Source organism: Mesoplodon mirus (assembly GCF_964341445.2).
Source record: "Mesoplodon mirus genome assembly, chromosome: 3".
NCBI classification, from domain to species: domain Eukaryota; kingdom Metazoa; phylum Chordata; class Mammalia; order Artiodactyla; family Ziphiidae; genus Mesoplodon; species Mesoplodon mirus.
Genome location: NC_138978.1, coordinates 27,697,786 through 27,719,671, shown reverse-complemented (window position 1 = coordinate 27,719,671; position 21,886 = coordinate 27,697,786). Strand labels below are relative to the sequence as shown.

At 38.2% G+C, this 21,886-nt stretch overlaps 1 protein-coding gene across 16 annotated transcripts in view; it reads left to right on the top strand.

Annotated features, from left to right (window-relative positions):
* The window catches only part of PUM1 (pumilio RNA binding family member 1), a 131,362-nt gene that overhangs the window by 46,628 nt on the left and 62,848 nt on the right, over nucleotides 1–21,886 (top strand). For 9 of the 16 annotated variants that reach the window (XM_082616128.1, XM_082616140.1, XM_082616142.1 and 6 more), the window contains exons 4-6: nucleotides 10,044–10,152; nucleotides 11,115–11,293; nucleotides 20,434–20,600. The exons of 3 other annotated variants lie outside the window; for them this stretch is intronic. In XM_082616128.1, coding sequence (XP_082472254.1) covers nucleotides 10,044–10,152; nucleotides 11,115–11,293; nucleotides 20,434–20,600 — 455 coding nt within the window. The remainder of the gene's footprint in view (nucleotides 1–10,043; nucleotides 10,153–11,114; nucleotides 11,294–20,433; nucleotides 20,601–21,886) is intronic. 4 more of the 16 variants (XM_082616131.1, XM_082616130.1, XM_082616129.1 and 1 more) reach the window with 2 other exon arrangements.

Genomic DNA, 21,886 nt, shown 5'->3' with positions numbered 1-21,886 from the left:
GTGTGGAGCTTGCCCCAGGTTAATTTACCACAAAATACTCATGGAGCTTGAGGTGCTAACAGTATCTCTGAATTTTTTATTTTCGAAGGGCATGCTTTCTAAAAGAACAACCAATGTCTTCTGTGTGTTTAGTTTCAAGGATGAAGTTGTTAACAGTGATTGTGTTTTTCGTGTGGTAAAGAACACTGGGAAACCCCTGTGCTCCTTTGAAGACAGTGCGTTTTTGTTTTGTTTTGTTTTCTTTGGCCGCACCTCGAAGCACGAGGGATCTTAGTTCCCCAACCAGGGATCGAACCTGTGCCCCTCTGCAGTGGAAGCATGGAGTCTTAACCACTGGACCGCCAGGGAATTCCCCACACTGCATTTTTAAGTTTAACAGTAGTCATCAATTAAAGAACTGTTTGCAATTCAATCTAATTTGTGGTGGTCCTAAAATTTAAGAGCTACCAAATTCTTCTTATCTCTAATTGATTGCTCTTACTGTTCCCCAGCAACTCGCAGTGGATCCTCAGGACAACCTTAAAACTTTACCCACTGGAGTTGTAGACTTAAACTTGCAGCACCATATTCTTACAGACTTGGATCCTGTTTTCATCTAGGCTTTGGACTCAGCTGACCCTGTGGAATAGATTCCTGATTAAAATAACTTCAGTGGTAGACTGGCTTATGTATACTTAGTGACTTCATTCTTGATAACCATAATGGGCTATGAATCTTCCCTTTTGAAATTAAATAACTTAAAAAAATGCCTTGAAAGTTGAGAGAGGCATCTAAGCAGCAGTTTGTACCTTTCCAGCTCCCATTTCCACAGGTCCCTTCTTTTACCATTTTATGCCTAGGTTACTGCAGTGACCTCTTTGCTTAGCCTCCCAGCATCCATTTGCTTTCCCTCACTCCTTTTTATAAAGGAATGTGAAATTAATCTTTTTTTTTTTTGGCCGCGTCTCGCGGCAGGCGGGATCTTAGTTCCCCAACCAGGGATTGAATCCGTGCCCCCTGCATTGCAAGTGTGGAGTCTTAACCACTGGACTGCCAGGGAAGTCCCTCAAGTTAATCTTTTAAAATGAATTTTTATGATTTTACTCCCTGTTGCTGCCTGTTGGATTAGAGCCCAGCTCCTCAGTGCTCCATAAAGCCTCACTGGCAGCTGGACTAATTGTGCTTTTTTACCCTCTCCTTACTGCGCCTCTAGTTGGTGGCAGGATTCCTTTTTTATTGGTGGGCTCCTGCCCCACTTGCTTTTATTTCTACCTTTGCTCTTTGTGGAAAGTCCTTTTCACTGTCTTCTCACTCTGAAGTCCCCCATCCTTTAAGGTGTTCCTTGACCATCCTGTGCCAGGTACTGTTCCAGTTTGAATCCTGGTAGGTTTTTCTTTTTTAAAAAAAAACTTTAATTCTTGGCCTGTTTGTTTGTTTGTTTATCTATTTTTGGTTGTGTTGGGTCTTCACTGTTACGCACGGGCTTTCTCTAGTTGTGGAGAGCGCGGGCTACTCTTCCTTGTGGTGCACGGGCTTCTCATTGCATTGGCTTCTCTTGTTGTGGAGCATGGCTCTAGGCTCGCGGGCTTCAGTAGTTGTGGCTCGCGGGCTTCAGTAGTTGTGGCTCGCGAGCTCTAGAGCGCAGGCTCAGTAGTTGTGGAGCACGGGCTTAGTTGCTCTGCAGCATGTGGCATCTTCCCGGACCAGCACTTGAACCTGTGTCCTCTGCATTGGCAGGTGGATTCTTAACCACTGTGCCACCAGGGAAGTCCTGGTTTTTCTTTTTAATCTTTTCTTTCAGGGCAAAGAACTTTGTTTGTTTGTTCGTTTTTTACTGCTTTTCTTCCAGTAGTGGCTCGTGCAGGTTGTGCATTTCAGGGTAAGTTCAAGTACTTCAGATGCTAAAATTTTATTTTTTCAATGGTCAGAAAAACAATATTCGTTTTTCAGATATGGGAGAGAAGATCAAATTACCTCATATTGGCCAGGCCTAAGTGATTTGTGTAACTTCATCCCTAGTGGTGGAAATGTTATTAAAGGACATTAGATACAACTATTAACAGTGTTTATTATGAAAAGTGCTTAATAACCCTGGAAAATATTTTTTAAAAATCTCTTAATTTTATATACTGCAGTTATAATTATGCAAAAAATTAAACTTTTCTTTCTTAAAAGGAGTATATTAGATTTCAACAAAAAGAGATTTTGTTGAGAGACAAATAATATGGAAATTTGTTTTCACTATTAATCATCTTGCCACATAGACTGAAAATTTTAAGCAGTAATTACTAGATGTCAGATTGTGATGCTGCCTAGTAGTGAAATGTGAAAAAAATTATAGCAAATTTTGATTCTTAGACAGTTTTTGACGATTTGAGTAAAATGAAACAGAACAAAAAAGTTTAAACATTTAAAAATAATCTTTACACGTAAGTATTGAGTAACTGATTAAAAAAATGCAGGATACTTAATTAGTAGATATATAAATGGGAAATGAGAATTTAGAGGGTCATGTTCCTTAAACTTTCTGGAAGAGAAGGGAAAAATGAAAGCACCATCTTTATTTATTTAATATACTTAGGTATTTTTAATTAAAAAATGATTGGCTTGTGATTAAGCCATTGAAGATTTTCACCATCCCTTATTTAAGCTACAGTTTTCAAAGTGGATTGGAAATTATTATCTGCTTGCTTAAAAATACTGGGTTGGCCGAAAAGTTCGTTCGTGTTTTTCTGTAACATCTTATGGAAAAACCCGAACAAATTTTTTTGGCCAACTCATATCTGAAACATGCGGTGTGAGCTCTTTCAAAATTCCCACTAACTTTTGTCACTTTGAAATTATGTTGAAGTGAAATGTATCTGCTTAAGAGAAAATGCCTTATTTGTAGTGAATTCTGTACCACCATAATCTCAATTTTTATTTATTAAAAATCAGTTCTAAATCATAATAAAAGTGTATTTTGTAACAAGTCACCCATAATCCCACATCAACGAGCACCTATTTCAGTTTTTATTTTTCTTTCCAATCTTGATCCAAAAGGGAAGGGTGCATGAGGAGAAGCAGTCTTTTCGTGTACAATTTTGTATTTTGCTTTTAAAATTTAATGTTATTTTATAAATATTACATATAGTCCTGATAGCTGTTTTGGGTGAGCTTGTATTGTTGCATATAGTTATTATTGAACATTTAGTTTGCTCCCAACTTTTTTGCTCTTATATTTTGAATGTGAAGCTTTTTTTTCCTTTTGAATTATTTAATGTTGAGTTAAATTCTCAGGAATGAACATGGCTTTTTTTCCAGCTTTTAAATTTATTATTATTATTTTTAAAATTTTTATTGAAGTATAGTTGACTTACAATGTTGTGTTAATTTCTGCTGTACTGCAAAGTGATTCAGTTGTACATATATGTATTCTTCATATTCTTTTCCATTATGGTGTATCATAGGATATTGAATATAGTTCCCTGTGCTATACAGTAGGACCTTGTTGTTTATGCATCCTATATATAATAGTTTGCATCTGCTAACCCCAAACTCCCAACCCTTCACTCCCCCACACTCGCCTCCCCCCTTGGTAGCCACAAGTCCATTCTCTATATCTGTGAGTCTGTTTCTGTTTCATAGATATGTTCATTTGTATTGTATTTTAATTGTAGTTTTGTTTGGATATATGCCCAGGAGTGGGGTTGCTGGGTCATATGGCAACTGTTTTTAGTTTTTATCTTCCATACTGTTTTCCATAGTGGCTGCACCAATTTACATTCCCACCAACAGTGCAGGAGGTGAACATGACTCTTAATGTATATTTTTTCAGAACCCTTTCCAAAAGAATTGTCATAACAGTGAATGGATATTTGTACCTTTTTTTTTAAAGCCTTGTAAAGGATATCGATTTATTCTTTTATATTTAAACCGTTTCTTGTTAAAGCTTTAGTAGTAACTTCTGTGTGTAGTTTATAGTATTTATTATGAACTGTCTCACTAGATTTCACAACAACCCTCTGTGGTATGGAGGGCCAGGTAAATTCCCTAGGGCATTAAGATTTTGAGAAGGGAATTCTGAAAATTATAGAGTTTTCATGGTCAGCTTTGACTAGAACATGTGACAGTGTTTACCAATAATACTACTTTATTTCTATCAGTACTGAGCGGTCCTTTCTCTGAGTTGATATCAAGTTCTTTTAATGTAATGAGAATATTTATCAAGAGATTAAAAAATTGGGGGGGGGCTATATCTTACCAGCTAGTTAAAATATCAGGTATTTGACTCCTGCATTGGCTACATTCCAGTGAAACTAAGCTTGTGTTGGAAGTTTGCATTGCCACATGAGATGATTAAACCTGTTCATGCCTTCGGGACTGTAGCATCCCTGTGAACAGTACTCCTTAAGAAGCCAAATTTCTGCTCTGAGAGATAGCTCTATGCAGCCTGTGTTGTGTGTAAGCAGTCCTCTTGAGTACAGAGTGCTTATTGGAGTTTCCATCTATGCAAGTATTAATGGTGGTATGGTCAAACACATCCAGTCTTTAATAATCAGCTTGCCTCTTAGTTTTTGCAAAGCTCTAATCATAGTTCTTCCTGCAGTGTTTTGTTAAGGCTCCTAATTTTATAGATTTACACTGAAGTGGGCTGGGTGATGCTGTGCTCACATCTGCTAGGTGAGTACACAGGAGCATTTCATTGGCTATGCCATTAGTAGTGTGAAGTCTGTTGGTTACTATTTTATTATTAAATAATGTTAGCAGCTAATTCTTTGAGTGATTACTCTGAGTCCAGCATTGTACTACTCCTTTACACACTATATTATTTAATGTTCATAACAGTTCATTTTATTGGTGAGAAAACTGAGGCCTAGATGAGTTAAATTCACACAGTTGGGATTTGAAACCAGTGTTTTTTTGTTGTTTGTTTTTAAAAATGATTTCAGAGTAGTTGTGTGTGCTTTACCACTATATTACTTCTTAAAATAAGAAGCCTAGAGGCTTTTGATGTTCTCAGCCTTTTAGTTTATTGTCTCCACCTCTGTTTAAAGGACTCTTAGTAAGGGTTAATGTGGTGGTCGATTGTGCAAGTGTGCTTTGTGTATTGTCTTTTCTGTTAGATGAGTTAAAAAAAAGGTGTTTCCAAACACAATTTAGAGGTTTCCCAAGTGGCTAACATTGCTCATAAACCAGTGCTTGATTTCTACTTTGTTCTCCAGAAGCCTCATGAATAAGCTTACTGATTTCTTTACTCTCCTTAAGTCTTTTCTTTTACAAACCTGTGGTTCAAGCTGGGATAAATAGTGTATGTGTTTTTCTCCTAAAGACTGGAGAACAGATACTATTGGAGAAGCACTTAGGAATCCCATTTAATGGGACAGTACATGGAAGAGTACAAGGTCTGTTGTATTGCCCTGGTTCTCAGTTTGTAGGTCTTGAAAGGGATTTACTAATTTAGAGGTGATTGGATTATAGAACTGACCTATACTGACTAGAACCACAAGAGATTAATGTATGAAAACTAAAATGCAGTTTACTAATTTATAAGGAGAAATAACAACTCTCAAGTGGACAGGATAATTGTGTTCAGTGATCAGCATGTTTGGCTATAGGAGGAAGCAAAGTTCTCTTAAGTTTGCTTGCTAAGCAGTCTGAGCCAGGGAAGTTACTTGGATGTTTTTAGTGGCTGCTGTACCCAAGCTACTATCTAGCCTGATGCCATTAATTGCTTGTATAAGGACAGACTTGTTTGTGAATCACATGTCCTCTCCCTAGACATGCATATTGGTTGATACTGCCTACATCTGACTCCCTGGGTCTCCTTTGCTTTTGTTGGACCAATTTCTAATTCCCTTATCTTCCTTTAGAATTATGAAATCTTTTAATCCTCTAATTGCCTAATCTTTCTTTAAATTGAATTTTGTAAACCTCTTCTGTGATCTGTTCTTTGTTGTCCTGTCAAAGAACAGTATTTCCAAGTTCTTGATGGGGTAAGCAGTAACTGTCTTTTCATACACTAGTTGAATGTTTGATGATTGAATTTAGGTGTGGCTTAAGTGAAGGTTCGGCAACTCCTGATGTGGGTTGGTGAAGCAGGATGTTTTAGCCAGTGCTGTGGATGATATTACCTTTAGAGGGGTTGAATCTGAATTTGAAATAACAGTTGGATACTCATCATCACTTTGTTTTATATTCAATAGATTATAGCTCCTTTTAATATGATCAGATTCGAACAATGTCTTTATTTTAGATGACTCTTGACTATGTGATTGCTACTAATTCTCAGTAAGCTTAACAAGTCTAAGTCCATTTAATTTCACCGAATTTAATTAAAAAGCCAGTCTTTTTTTTTTTTTTTAATACAGAAGGGCTATAAGACAAAATAGGGGAAAACATGAAATGGAACGGATGTAATTTTTTCCAAATTCAAAAAAAGCACTTTGATTTTAGATATTAGAAACGGAACAAGAAGTGCTTCTTGAAAACAGACTCTTAAAGATGTTTTAAATAAAAGAAAACTCTTCCGTATATTCACAGCTATATTAGTTATCTATTGCTATGTTCCAAATTACCCTAAAATTTAGTGGCTTAAGACAACACGTTGTTTAAGCCTCAGTTTCTGTAGGTCAGGAGCCCAGTCATGAGTTTGTAAGATTCTTTGTTTCAGGGTCCCTCACAAGCTGCAGTCAGGATTTCAGCTGGGTTTGCAGTCATCTCAAAGTCCAACTGGGGAATGGGCTGCTTCCAAGCTTACTCACGTGGTTGATATCAGGATTAAGTTTCTCGCGGGTTGCTAGACTGAGGGCCTCAGTTCCTAAGGAATTGATGTCCAGTTCCTTGCCATATGGGCCTCTCTATTGGGCAGCTCACAGTATAGCAGCTAGCTTCGTTAAAGTGAGGTGAGAGGGCGAGAGAGGAGTAGAAGCAAGATGGAAGTCAGTATATTTTAAAGACAGTCTTGAAAGCGGCACCCCCTCACTTTTGCCCTCTCTTACTCCTTAGTAGCAAGTCAGTAGGTTCAGCCCACAGACAGGATAAGAGGGGGAATTACACAAGGGACTGAGTACCAAGAGGTACACACATTAGGAGTTGTTTCAGGTGCTGCTTGCCACTCAGCTGAAGAGTGGAGAAGGGTATGTTTTGGAGGAAAGAGAAATGCTGTGGAAGGTCCAGAGACTCTGAGGAGCTTTGCTAAGTTTGCCTCTGTCCTTGCCCAGGGACCTTGATACAGTAGTTTACTTTTCTTCATCTGCACAGCACTCCTGCAAACCATAGGTTCTGCCTTTTTTCCTCCCAGAATTGGCTTGCTACCACCTTCTTCTACCACTTCCTTTTCCTTTATCTCTTACAGACTTGCCTTTTCAGTCCCTGCTGTTTTCATTAATAATAGTTAATTGATCTTCTTGGTTACTTTGCCAAAGCATATGGGGTTTTAGTACTTTGGGGGCTGCTCCTAGCATCTATTTAGGATTTATATTTATACATACTGTTAATAGTGGAAGACACCATTTCCTCTTGGTATCTGACTAGGGTCTTGAATTTTTCAGTGTGTACTGTATGCATTGTACTACGTCATTTTATATAAGGGACTTGAGCGTCTGAGGATTTTGGTATCCAAGGAGGCTCCTGGAACCAGCCCCCCATGGATACCGAGGGATGACTGTATTCCTTTGAGATTTGTTGCATCTATTACTACTTTGAAGTACAGTCTTCACTTTTTAGTACCTTTCTACATGTTTGTTGTATTATTGTTTCCTTATGAGAGAATTTGGCCTGGAAACAGCCTTGCTTATATATGGAGCTGCTTTTGCTGGCTTTGCATGTTGCAACAACCTGGCAAGCTATGAGGAAAGATGACAAGATCTTAGAAGTCATTTTTGAAGCCTTGAGTTCAAGGGCTGCTGCTTTCACTAAGCAATTTGACAAATTATGGACAGACTATATTTACACATGGAGGCTGGTGGCTTAGAGAAGCATGAGTTTTGAATAAAGATTTCCAAATTTGTGTCGAGAGGGATGAGCACCATAATGAATATATTTGATCATTTTTGCTCTCTTTCCAATATATGGAGACTAAAGTTAACCAACAAGTGAGGAGTCCCTTGTGCTGACATTCTTTCTTCTGGTACACAGAGGAGAAGTTGATGCGGACTCCTGTTTGCTTACACTCCCTACAAAATATAAGAGAAAAATCAGAATGTTAGTTGGAAGGGGTACAGCCAATAGGGAAAGAAATTCTATTTGTAATCTTACAGGAGGGCATTTTTGAGATTAAGAGGAGAAAAATAAGTTCAAAGGCAAGAATTCTAGAGTTCTGTGTTAGTACACATTAATTTTCAGGGTCCCATCTGTGCTTTACAGCTGTTTTGCCTTGGTGTAATGCCACTGAATACACTTATTGAGAACCTCCTGCGTGATGGGCATTGTGTTAGGCCCGCATCAGCAACATCTCTAATCATCACAGCAACCTGAAAAATATTTCCTTCATCAATGCAAAGAGAATGAGGCCCAGGGCAGTCCTGCCGTTTGTCCTATGACACATCAAAGTCGTTTAGTCCAGAGCTTCCTGACTCCACTGCCTAGCTATGGTCTGGACTCTCCCTCCCACCCCTTCCCCCTCCCCCTCAAGTTAACAGACCAGCTGTGCCCTTGCTTCTCTCAGAGAATGAACCCTAGAGGCACATTAGGAATAGACGGCTTGTAACTGCTCATCTTCAAGTAAACCAATGCGTCTGTGCAATTAAGTGTCAAGCCGAAATGTGTCTTTTGTCATGACCTTGTTGGACTAGAAAATAACAAGTTAGGGGAAAAAAGTACAAGGGAAACTGCTTTGCTCCAGTTAGTAACCCATGTCTACCAGATAGTTTTATAGAGCTAGAATAAATTGATGTCAAGAAACCCAGAATTTAGGTTGGAAAGCTGAGATTCATTTTAGTGAGGGCAAAGTTGAGATGTTTCTTCATTATCATTGGGTTATGGGTTATAAATAGAAAAGGTAAACCTTTATTGTCGAGGAGAGCAAATGTTTTGTACTTTCTGGTTTTTTGTTCTGTTCCTCTGAGAAATTCAACTCTTCAGGTGCATTCTTTTATGCTCAAAAGCAGTGTACTGTCTCAGACTTCTGAGTTTCTTGTCTGACTAGTAGCAGCTGAAGTGAAAACATAATTAGAAGAAATAAGAGGGACATTTTAGTGAGTTAAGCTGATAACCAGAATGAAGAATGATGGGATTTTAGTGGAAATTTACTTTGTAACAGGTCACTAATGCTTTGATCTTGTGCAAAACTGTACTGTGTTTTGCTTGAAAGGGTAGTTTGCATTTCATTGGTTGAAGCTAATTTAAAGCTAGTGATGCCTGCATTTTTACGAGGTGTGGAATGTTTTGTGAAGTCACTTTAATGGCATTACTAAGTATTCTTAAGACTAACTGAGGTGAGGAGATTTTTATTTCCCTTCCAGTAATGGGGGAATAGCTGTTCTGTCTTTCCAAAATCTTGGAACAGGTTAATGTTGTGGTTGGGAAGTTTTTTTGTTTTTGTTTTTGGTTTGTTTTAGTTTTTTTCTTTGTGGTGTTGAAAGTATTTTAGTTAAACAGAATCTCTGTGTATGAAGGAGGTGAATTTTGCCTCTAGTGTTCCATAGCTGGGGTCTGAGTTCATGCCACAGCTTGAGTAACTTTGTAGGGCCCCTTAGTATACATGTAGGCAGAAGTAGCCTTTTAGTAGTTGTAGGTACTTTCTTTTTCAGTAAGAATCTTCTTAGCAGTTAGCTGATAGGTCTAGTATGAATCCCCCCCCCTTTAAAAATCTTGGCATAGATTAAGTGAATAATTCTAGATATTTAAGCTGAGCCTCTATTGTGATGCGTTGATCTGTAGCCCCCCTTGCATTAGGCCTCTTTGTGACTTTTACCAAACACATAGTAGTGCTCTGACCACAATCTGCGGAGTCAGAACACTGTGATTAAAGACCTTGAGGGCACGTGAGCATCTTCAGTACCCTTGTCTAAAAGAAAGTTTTGACTGCTGTACTTTCATCCTTTATGAATTCTTTAAAAGCATCTATTATTTTTAATTTGCAGCAGCTCTTGCCAGGTAAAAAGTTTTGGGAAACAGATGAATCCAGCAAAGATGGACCAAAAGGAATATTCCTGGGTGATCAATGGCGAGACAGTGCCTGGGGAACATCAGGTAATCTAGATCTAGCATCTGTACTGTGATTTATGCCTGTCTTAGAGCTCCTTTCCTCAGCAATTGGCAAGTTGTGAATTTTACATCAGTGACAAGCATGTCAAGCAATGTCCTGTCCTGTGGTATAATTGCCATGAAGGAGCTTATATGATGTAATTTATTAAAACATAATTAACACAAAATCAGGTCTTCAATATTTTACTGAAGTGCTAGCCACAGGGGGTCTTATTTGAAATGACCGTAATTTCAGCTACAACTTCTTGTTCCGTACTGCTGTCAGCATACTTGGAATTAGAAAATCCATGCCTGCCATTTGAAGTTCATGTTTCTTTCTCCTCCCGTTGCCCCTGTATACTGTGTATGGGGTGATCTATCTATAAATGTGGTTTGGGCCAAGTAAGTCACTGGGCACGGACGCTCTTCTGAGTGACTACCCCTGAAGAAAGGGATGGGGAGAACTTGTAGAGGCAGACATACCGACAGCAGAAAGAAATGACAGTTGATAGGGAGGAAGGAGACAGAAAATTCAGAAGCTGATGTGCTGTGTTATAGCAATATAAGAATGGAACCTCAGATGACAGTGGTCATCAGAAAAGATCAAATTATGTTGTTTTAAAAAGGACAGTAAGATCACATTTTGTTTCAGTAACATTACCAATAAAGTATATTAAAAAGAAATTCTGCTACTTGAAAGGGGTAAACATTAATTTATCCACTTAGCTAGATAAACCAGTTATGTGAACTGCTGTATTGCTCTGCTATCCTGGATATATGAGGGGTGTGTTCCGTTTCCTTAGCTTATGTAGAATATTATACTTAGGGAAAACACAATAGGAGGTTTTGGCTCAACTGACCATGGCAGGTTTCCTGATTCCCAGTCATTGGTTTATCCATGAGACATCACTCATAATTTGTTTGAGCCTCTGGCTGCACTGTATCATGCTTGTGTATCTTTTTTGTAGATCATTCAGTTTCCCAGCCAATCATGGTGCAGAGAAGACCTGGTCAGAGTTTCCATGTGAACAGTGAGGTCAATTCTGTACTGTCCCCACGGTCGGAGAGTGGGGGACTAGGCGTTAGCATGGTGGAGTATGTGTTGAGCTCATCCCCGGGCGATTCCTGTCTAAGAAAAGGAGGATTTGTAAGTTGGCTTGAGGAACTTGTTCCTATCTCTCTCTCTCTCTTTCCCCTTTCCCCTAAAGCAAAACATGCCTGTTTAGTTTCCTTAGATATTCATAGCACTAAGTGCAGGGTTTTAAAAAATGCTTTTATTGCAATTAGATTTTAGGAAACACAGCAGGAGATGTAAACTAAACTTTTTAAAAATAGAGAAATGATGTTTTTTTGGGACTCAATGATAGTAATGTGAGGTAAGGACTTAAATCTAGATCGCAGTTCATTGGCCTACCAGAAAACACCATTTTTAGTTTAAAACAAACAAACAAAAATAAAAAGAGAAGGAATTAACACAAAGCTGAAGGCAGGTGTCAATAGGGTGAGAGAGTGATTTGCCAATACCCTAGGATCCTTAAAATGAATCAGATATGTTGGGTCATTCTTGTTTTTGCTAGCTAGGCTTTAATTATGGAATGATCTTTGGCCCTCTTTGAATAGCTTTGCTTCTCATACCCAGGCTGTCAGGAAATTAGAAGTTCTGTTAATTCTGTATTTCAGTTTTTTTCAGATTCATCACCATTGACCTCTCTGATGCTCAGTTGTAGCTAGAGCAGCTTCTCTGTCTACAGCCTTTTCCTGTTTGAAGTCTTAAGCAGTCTTCCTCAAGCATCTTTGATAGCCTTTCTCAAAACTAGTTCGTTCTTATACCATTGACTTTCTAGATCTAAAAGTCTTAAGATGTATTTCTGTTTGAGTCTTCCTCATTTTGTATTCTGTGACTGGTTTTATATTCCAGGTCACAGCTAGGAAGGCCGTGAAAGGCACCCTGAATCTTCCTTCCTTTTCTCGCAACTCAACTTGTTTTGTACCTTTTCAAAGCACTTTCTCCCTGAAGTCTTTTTGGACTAATACTACTGGTTGGCAATCATTTTAAGAGACCTTCTTTCCCCCAAATCATAATAATAACTTTGCCTTTACAACTATCTTACATTCTTTTATCTTGATAGCATTTGTTGTCAGTGTTTTTATTGTTAGACATCTGTTGCTAGGTATCAGAGGCTTGGTTCTATTTTCCCAGTTCCACTTGAAACTTCTCTAGAGTCACAGTAGTACATTTTTGGTGCAGCTTTCTCAAGTGTCAAGTCCAATTCTGTAATACGTTAGTGGACATGAAATGAACGATTGTTGACTTGCTTGGCGGGAGATAATAGGTGGCATCCAAGGTAACCAGAATTCCCATGGAGTTAGCTTAATTCTAGGCACGTCAAAGATGATGGATGCTTCAGCTGACGTTGACACTTGACACGTGGCCGGAGCTTTTGATTCCACCAAAAAAATGGGGGGTGGGGGTGAAATGAACTTATTTAAGAGGCTGGTTTGGATTTCTCCCAGCTCCACATCTAGAAATTTGGTTTGAGGAATTTAGCCAGAACAGGATCGTTCATTTGTATAATTACCTTCAGGAAGATCAAGGGACTAAATTGGGGCTTTTGTCTGAGTCTTGCATGGTAGCTATTCCAAAGCTGACCTGATTACTTCTGGGTCTTTTGACCCTGCAGTGGCATAGGTCAGGTTTAGTGGCTTGTAGATCAGATTGGAAAAGACTTCTTGTATTTGAACCTTCCCAGGAGGCTACTTGGGAAGAATAAGATCTACCCTTTGGATGTGAGGAATGGGATCAGGCAAAATGATCATTTGCCTGTTGTCTCATGGGAAGGATGGTGTTACTTCTTCTCTTCTTTCAGCTTATCCCCAGCTCACCTCTTTTTCTTACCTCACACTTCCCTCATCTCAGGAGTGCAGATTCCTCAGAGGAAGTGCTGTCTTCCAACTTCTGCCTATAACTTTTAGTTATTTACTGTAGGAGAAAAGTTAGTGTCGTGCATAGGTAAGTCATTACTGTGGTGAACTGGAACCTGTATGACTCTTGCCATGAGTTCTCCATAATGTGTAACCAGCTTCTAAATCTTGGGCATTAGCCACCAGGCATGTGCCTGGGTTACTGTGAAGTTTGTAGGAAGAAGAAAAATAATTAGAATTAGGAGAAAAGTGAAACACTGGGGCTGACTTATTTTTTTTCCTGTTTTTATCTTTTTAAACAATTATTTCATTAATCTGTAACGAGGCTGTATCTTTTGTATTCAGTATCTTATTTGATTTTGTAAAGGTGGCTTCTATCCTTAATTGTCTTGAGAGATTGGTGATTTTTAGTATTGTCACCAGAGGAAGTTGGAAGAACTCAGGATAGAGGAACTCAGGATAGAGGTCAGAAAATTGAACTCTCTAAAAAGCATCTGCGTTACTGAGCTGCTGAGGTTTGCATAACGATAAATGAAAATTCTCCAAATCTGTGTTCCAACTTTTCAGAAGGAAGGTTGTGGGTAATGAAATATTATCCTATTATCCCGTATTTTGACTTGAGTTGCACCTAAATGGTGATACAGGAAGACTGATTAGTGACGCCAGTCCATCACATTGGCACGTCTGATCTTTTGGTGGATGGAGAACGGAGGATCAATGAACTGCTTTATGAGCTTTTTGGTTGTATCCTGCTGATCTTATGGGAAGAGGTGGGCCTTTTTTTTTTTTTAAATAAATCTAGTTTGTCATTCAGAGTGCTGAGTTCAGAGGCCAAGGAATACAGGATATCTGCTTCTTGTAGATAGTTAATTGATGGTTTATGGATCAGAGCACTCAGATGTTTTCCTTTTTGGGGTGGCTGTACCAACATTACCTCCAATAAGCCATGGAGAAGCCGCATTTTAATCCCCTGAGAGCTAAAACCATCATCGCTGATGGCATAATGAATGTAGACCTCAAATCAAGTACTAAGGGGCTATTCTCAGATACTGACAACAGAGAAGCCAGACTCTGATTAACTTTTCAGTTAAAGGGGTTTAGAACTAAAGTCATTACTCATTTGCAGTGGTTTTCCATTTTCAGTAAGGTTGTTTTACGGTTAAAGCTTGAATGAAGGTATTTAACTCTTTGTCTAGCTTTCCTGAGCCTTTCTTAAGTTCATGTTGAGTGTACAAATGGACTCAGCTTAGTTGTTTTGGCTTCTGAGATAAGGGTACTTGCAGGCTGTTGAAAAGAATCCGACAGCAGTGTTTTGTTCTCAGCACCCACTGTAAATTTTTGATAGTATTTGAGTATGAATCAGAAACTTCAGGGTAGCAGTTTTCAGAATAATGGGAAAACTCAGAATACCAGTTAAGTCAGAGTCAAGTCTTTTAATTTATTTCCTTTTTATATCCTTTATTTTATTGATTCGTGGAAAAAGACAGGTCCCCTTACCCATCCCCCCAAACACCCCAAAACAAAACAAAGCATGGTTCTGGGTGGTTACACAATCATGTAACTACTATGTTTTGAGGCCACTGGGTGAAATTACCCATCCAAGGACACCGCTATTGGTCTTTTGAAATACCAGCTGATCATCACATAGATTGAAGCCTAGCCAGTCAGAAAAGTGGATCGTCATTTCCACCTTTCTGGTTTATGGTTCCTAGGTAAATGAGAAGACCATTGTAAACTTCAGTTAGGGTCAAGGCCACCCTAAATTTGCAGAAGAAAGACTTTTAGAAAAAAAATCTTGGGAAGACCTTTCTGCTTATTTGTAGAGACTGGCTGCTTTCTGACCTGGAGGATGCTTGCACACTCATGACAATTCACTTAGGTCACAAAATTGATGACTTGCTTTTCTAGTCTCCACTGCATTTGTTTCAGTCAGCCAGTGCCACTTTAATTGATTTTTGTTTAAAAACTTTGTGGAGTGTAATGCAGGGGTTTGAGTCTCAACTGGACCTTAATTTCCTCATTTTCACAAAGTCTAATTCATATGGCTATGTAATATATATGAAAATGCTTTGTAAGCCTTATAAAATCTTGCTCCACAAAGTCCTTGGGCCAGTAAAATTATCAGCACCTGGGAGCTTATTAGAAATGATTCTACTCCAGACTTTATTGAATCGAAGTCTGCATTTTGACAAGACCCACAGGTGATTTGTATAAAATTAAAGTTAGATAAATACTGCTCTATAATTTTCTTGGAAGATTACAGATCAAATTCAGAAACTTTTATCTCAGGTTGGAGCCCCTTCAGATTTGAGCTTCCTTTGAACAAGAAATCTATGTGCTCTGCTTTGTGATGTCAAGCTTTTAGACACTGACTAAATAAAAAGTTAAAAAAGCACAACTTTCAGAAAACTTTTTTGGTTTTCGTCTCTATTTCCTCCTGGATATGATGGTACCACAGCAGAGGGGAACACTCTTCTTACCTTTTTGCATACCAGGAATTGGGTGATCATATATACAGCGCCTGGTATATTCCACGTTCCACTGTTTCTAAAGTGCACACCTCCCCACTTTTGTTCATTTTGAAATTGGGATGCGTTTTTCAAATGATACAGTTTAATTGCCAGTGTTTCCTTTTTAGCAACACACAAAATGATGGTATGTCTTATAAATTGATGGTGTCTCAGAGATTTGATGAAATGTAATAATTGGTGGTGGCTTGATTCTGTACAGATATTTCAGAAAAGTCAGTGGGACAGAGGGTTTAATAATTAAAGCCATAGTCTTTCCAGGGGGGAAAACATAAGCTATCCAGCAAATTTGAAGCTTTAGGGGGAGTGGAGGTGAGGGTGGGTGTGTCTGAGAAAGGCAGTGGGAAAAATGTGAAAATTAGACAAAATATTTAAAATAATCTTTTAAAAGGAATTGCACATTCATGAATTGCCTTATTTAATACCTGAAACAACAACCCTTTGAGGTTGATGTTGTCCCTATGAATTTATAGATGAGGAAAACGAGGGTTAGAAGGGAAGTGGTGGGACCTGAATTCAAACTTTGTTCTAATTTCAGTTCTTAGCTATATTGCTTTTTACTAAGGTATATGCTACTCTGGTTTGTTTATTCGTTTCTCACAATACGATTATATTTAATATGTTAATTTAAAAGTAATTCACATGACTAGTAATTTCAAACTTTTACTCATTTTTTTTAATATTTGAAATTTTTTATTACTAGTGGAGCTACTGAGCTGCTGAACTTCAAAGGAAGTTGACATTTTGGTTTTTTGGGGGCATTTTGTGAAAAACTGAGAAGTGTACACAGGAGAAACCAATATTTTAGTTAATGTTATGGCTTTAGGACTGAGTGTCAAGCAAATACACAAAAATATTGTTTTAGAAAAAAAGGGAAGAAAATTACTAATCTCATTGAATGTGACTTCTGCCATATGGAGCTTTGTGGTGAGATCTCTGCAATAGCAGGAAAAATTAAGTTCTCATTTCTCTGACTTCATTCAGAATTAATAGGTATTCCCTGAAATATTCCCCTTGTTATGTGAGGCTTTTGAGGAAGCTGAGCCATGGCTGGATGGACTGTGATCCACACTGTACATGGTTCTTCTTTCTGTCTGCTCTTCTCTCAGTTCTTTGATATCTAGCAACAGAGCATATTGTTCCATCTCTGTGTAGATCTGGGATCTGATCTCTCAAGAACCCTCCTTGGCCCTACTCTAGAGATTTTGATTGGGCTCGGCCTCTTTGTATTTTGAACACTCTCTGAGGCCTGAATTTAGGTTACAGTTCTGGATTGTAATTTATCTAAAGGGAGCCTACAACAAAAGGATGCTATTAATCCTTCTTTGTTTTTTATTTCATTTATTCAATAGACTTTTTTAATATTAATATGTGCTAGGTAATATGTGACAAAAAAGCAAAACATACCCCTTGCCTTTAGGATACTTATTTGGACTTAATTGTAGTGGTTCTCAATTGTGAGTGCTTATTGGAAGAGAAACTTTTACAAACATTTATGGGAGCTTCTACAGACCAGTTAAATCAGAATCTCTGGGAGAAAGCCCAGACTCTTGAAAAGTTTTAAAAAGATTGTGATGTTCAACACCAACAATAGAGCCACTCTGCACTGTGAAAATGACAGTGTCTCTGGGAGGGCCAGATTGGCTGTACCCTTCTCTTTGAGTTAAACCACTTAATTGGGGGCATTGAAGATTTTTAATCTTAAAATCACAGATAATGTTATATAAGAAATACTATCCCAGTGCATACTATCTCAGCTTTTACTAGTATCATATTTGTATAAAATGGTTTATACTAAATTTTTGCATATGCATCATTTCATTGATGTTTACAACTACTCTGTTTTAAACAAAATCCCTGTTTTATAGAAAAGCAAACTAAGACTCAGGTTTAATGACTTGTCCAAAGTCCAGTAAGTGTTAGCAGTTGAGATAAGAGTGTAGGTTCTATGCAATCTGGGTTAGTATTTTCCTAAAGGAATACTTTATCTTACACATTAAAAAAACTTTAAAATCCCATAAAACATACCAGCCCATTTGTACCCTTATTCTTTTCTCTCTAGCGTCCCCAGATCTCTAAGAGACCATTTTTATGATCCTGAACCCTGTATTCTGTAATCTCTTTTAATAACAGACTTTTGACAGAATAGCTTCCTACTTGTGCTCTTGGTGTCATTCAGAAATCAGACTTCATGTCAACTATTTTAATTTAGGGCTTTTGTTGATTTACTGAACTTGTTAGAACTTGTTAAAACCATGTACAGAAACGTGTACAAGTCATAAACATTTATCTTCATGAATTTCGACCAAATGGAAACACCCACTGTAACCCATCCAGATCAAGCATGGAAGCCTTCCTTGGGTCCCTCACCGTCAAATAGGAGGAACCTACTGTTCTGCTGAGGCATTACTAGCCTAGTCAGAGTAGAAAACCAGGTAGCTATATTTTATATAAGTGGACTGTGTAACATTGGTAAAAACCAGCCCATCCCAGGGATATCTTTGAAAATCTGCCCTTGGTAGTAAAATTGAGAATGTAAGTATCAGTGACTAAGTGTTCAAACCAGAGCCCTTGGCTGTTACAGAAGGGGAGCAGCTTCTCAGCAAGCCCTTGTGAAGGGTCACTGGGGAAAGATCATGAAGAACGTTGATTTGGTGAGTGAATCTCTTCTGTACCCAGATTTCTTGCTCATTGGTGAAACTTCCTACTTCTGCTTTATCAAATTTCCTTCCCATTTTTGCCTGTAGACGTTTTGAACTCCTTGGGAGAAATTGGAGCTGAACTCCTCCTGAGCCAGTGACTTGATTTGTGGATTTGTGGATTTGTGGGAGATTTACTTAAGTGTGTTGGTAGGATGGGATGATCCTTCTAATACTTTTTTTTATTATTGACATTAGTGGTGTCTAATTCAGGTACAGTTGTTTATCACCACCTCCTGGACTCTTACCTGATGATAAAGATAATGGGAGGATCCTTCTTATTTTATCAGTTCAGTTTTACAGGATTTTTTTTGTCATTTCAGTTTTCTTTGTCATATTTTTTGAACTTCTGCCCAGCGCTGTATTCAGTGCTGGGGATATAAAAATGAGTACATAGCTTCTGTCAGTTTTACCTTTGTAGGAGGAGGGAGCTTTTATCTCTGGACATTTTGAAAGCTCTTTCTTTCTTTAGAATCCTGTCATATTCCTATATCTGGTTTGGGATCTCAATGTCATGCTTAATTGGCTGTCATTTACTCCTTTTGAACCAATAACAGTGTTATACTTTGAAGATGTAGAAGTTATATCTCATTTGCTGCCAAAACTATAGTTTACCATCTTGCTGCTACATAAAACTAAGTTATATATCCTTTCTAAGTCCCTTCTGGTATATGTTCCTTTATTCATACTAGCCATGAAATCTTTCTTTCTCTGTGTCACATTTGAACAGAGAATGATTTTGAAAGCAAAATGGGCTTTGAACTTGGTAGTTGAAAGGTCTAAGATCGTCAAGGTCCCTGAGTCTGGTCTTTCTGGGCCAGAGATGGCTAAGAACTAATTTGAGAGCATCTTTTTATTTTGCATTTGCTGGCCTACCTACCCATTCATAACTGAGTGTCTGCTGCTTTAGCTTCCCTTTGTGATCCGCCCCCCGCCCCACAGTGAAATTTGGTTGTGGTGACTGGAAATGCTGTGCAGTAGTTCTCATCATCTTCTGACTGGATCTTCCCTTTTACCAGGAGCTTTCTTTTGGTCCAGGTCTATTTGTTTCTTCCTTAAACCAGAAGTCAGTGATGGGGACAAGCAAGATTACGTCTCTCTAGTTTTACAAAAGCAAAATTACTTAACCGTTGGGTAAGGTTTTGCAAAGCTTTCTGTACCATGTCAAGTCACTATACCAAACCTTCTTTTCCTTCTGGAAATCAAGACATATTTGCTTTAAATGTCCATGTCTTAACTTGGAATGTTGGTAAGAGGAGACAGACTTAATTTCCTTAAAAAACAGGACATCAGTGTGCTTGGCACCACATCAGTTCTTTTAGGTCCAGTCTTTTAATCTTTGTAGTTTGAAGCACTTCAGAGATAAATTCTGTTGCATTAATGATTCAGCTTAACACGCTCTCATGTAGTCCCTGGTATGGGACAGGCAGTGGAAGGCAACTGGTAAGCACTTCTTAGAGTACTCTTTGTGAAAGAATTTCATAGTTAGATTTAACATGTTTTGAAGGATTAAAAAAATCAAGTATAGGATGTTTGGTGGATTATAGTTTCAGTAAACTGTGAGATATTGGGTGGAACTGGGGTGGTGGTGGTGGTGCAAATTGGCAGGGCATATATCCCAAGATGAAGTGTATAGAGTAATCGAATTGGAATGATGTTAGACCACACTTAGCTCAATATTCAGAAGTAAGGGAGGAGTTTATATCGGCAATGGAAGTAGGAAATTCATTTTGTAGGCTTAGTACATTCCAACTATACTATTAGCTGCCATTCCTGGGGCTTATTAGGAGTTGAGCTACTCTACAGAGTTAGATATGAGAGCAGAGACGTAGAACCAAGAGACATAAAGTTGTGGTTGGGCTTTGGGTAGAAAGGAAAAAAATGGGGTGGTGGGACATTGGGCATGATAAGACTGTCCTAAACTCTGTAACATAAATGTATGTCTGTCTCCCCCATTTGGCAAGACTTTCTGCAGTGTTCCTGCCTCTGTGTTGTCTGTTAATTAGATTGTAATGTCTTGAAAGGTCATGGACACTCTCCTGTTCTAATTAGCATCTAGTGTAGTCTGGTGTCCACAGTGGTTGCCCACTATTGTTAGTTGATGATGATTAGTGAAGCTGAAGCTATTTTTTAAACAGGGCCCAAGGGATGCAGACAGTGATGAAAACGACAAAGGTGAAAAGAAGAACAAGGGTACGTTTGATGGAGATAAGCTAGGAGATTTGAAGGAGGAGGGTGATGTGATGGACAAGACCAATGGTTTACCAGTGCAGAATGGGATTGACGCAGACGTCAAAGATTTTAGGTTTGTATGTTTTACACTTCTGATTTTTGAATGGGGGTTATGGGTTTTTGTTTTCATTCAGTTTTATTTTGATTTTAGTTTTCTCTTTCCCTCTCTATGTGTCCTTTTTAATTATTGGGTCTAGTGTAGGCCATACCACAAAGATTGTAAATTAACTGGTAAGGTGGAACTTTCTAAGATTTGTCCATGCCTGATGTTTTGCCAAAACAATATATTTGTATAGAGCTCTGTAATTTGCAGGATGATTTCATAAAGATCATTTCAGTGATTCTCAAATATCAAAATCACCTGGGATGGGTGCCTTGGGATTTCTCCCAAATCACTATCTTGGGAGAAATCTTGGTTACTAACGGAAGTGTGTCATATGGCTCTGGCATGTTAGAGTGGAAGGAAAAACAGTTGAGAACTTAAGCATTCTTTTACTTGAGACTCATAAGCTCCCTTTGAGGTAGGCAGGTTAGGTATCATTTTCTTCATTTTGAAGAACCAGAGATGCAGCTCAAGTGACTTGTTCTTAATCATATATCCCTTCCATGGAGGCCTCTCATTCCATCTCTGGTTGTAATTGATTTGCAGGTTTTACCCTATAATTTTAATATGCACAGTAATAAAATGATACTGTGTTTATTCTTCATTTATGTAGCTAACCTTTAGTGATGGTATATGATTTTTTAAAATTTAAAAATCCTTAGTCACTCATGTATAGTTGAGAGAATTTAATTTTTAGTAATGTAATTGTAGTCTAAAACTAATATGTGTGTACCTACACCCACACCCACCCCTTATCCTAATAGTCTACAAAGTCAAATTAAAATATATTTCGGGTCATTGTAGAACAGCATTCAATTGTTTAGTCTTCCTAACCTAACTTTTGTATCTTGTGAGTGTAAAGAATTACAGTCTTTGGAAGAAATTTGAGACACAGAGAAATAAACATTTATCTAAGGTCTTTCAGATGAGTTTGGGTAGCCTCTCCATCCTGAATCTCAAGCAGCCTGTGACATTGTCTTGTGGTATTTGACTTCGGGACGGGTGGTAGTGGTAGGGTTTGTGTGTCTGTCAAGGAACACGACAAGAGCTTTCATTTGTACCAGCGATAAGATTTCTTTTAGGCTTAGAATGTAGTCACAGGCTACACTCCCTGACTAGAATATAATATTATTCTATATTAGTCTGAATTGGAATAATATAGTCCTGTAATCTTTTTACATAGGGTGATCATGTGTCCTGAATTACCCAGGACAGTATTTGTTTATACCTGTGTCCCAGGATATTTCTTAACACTG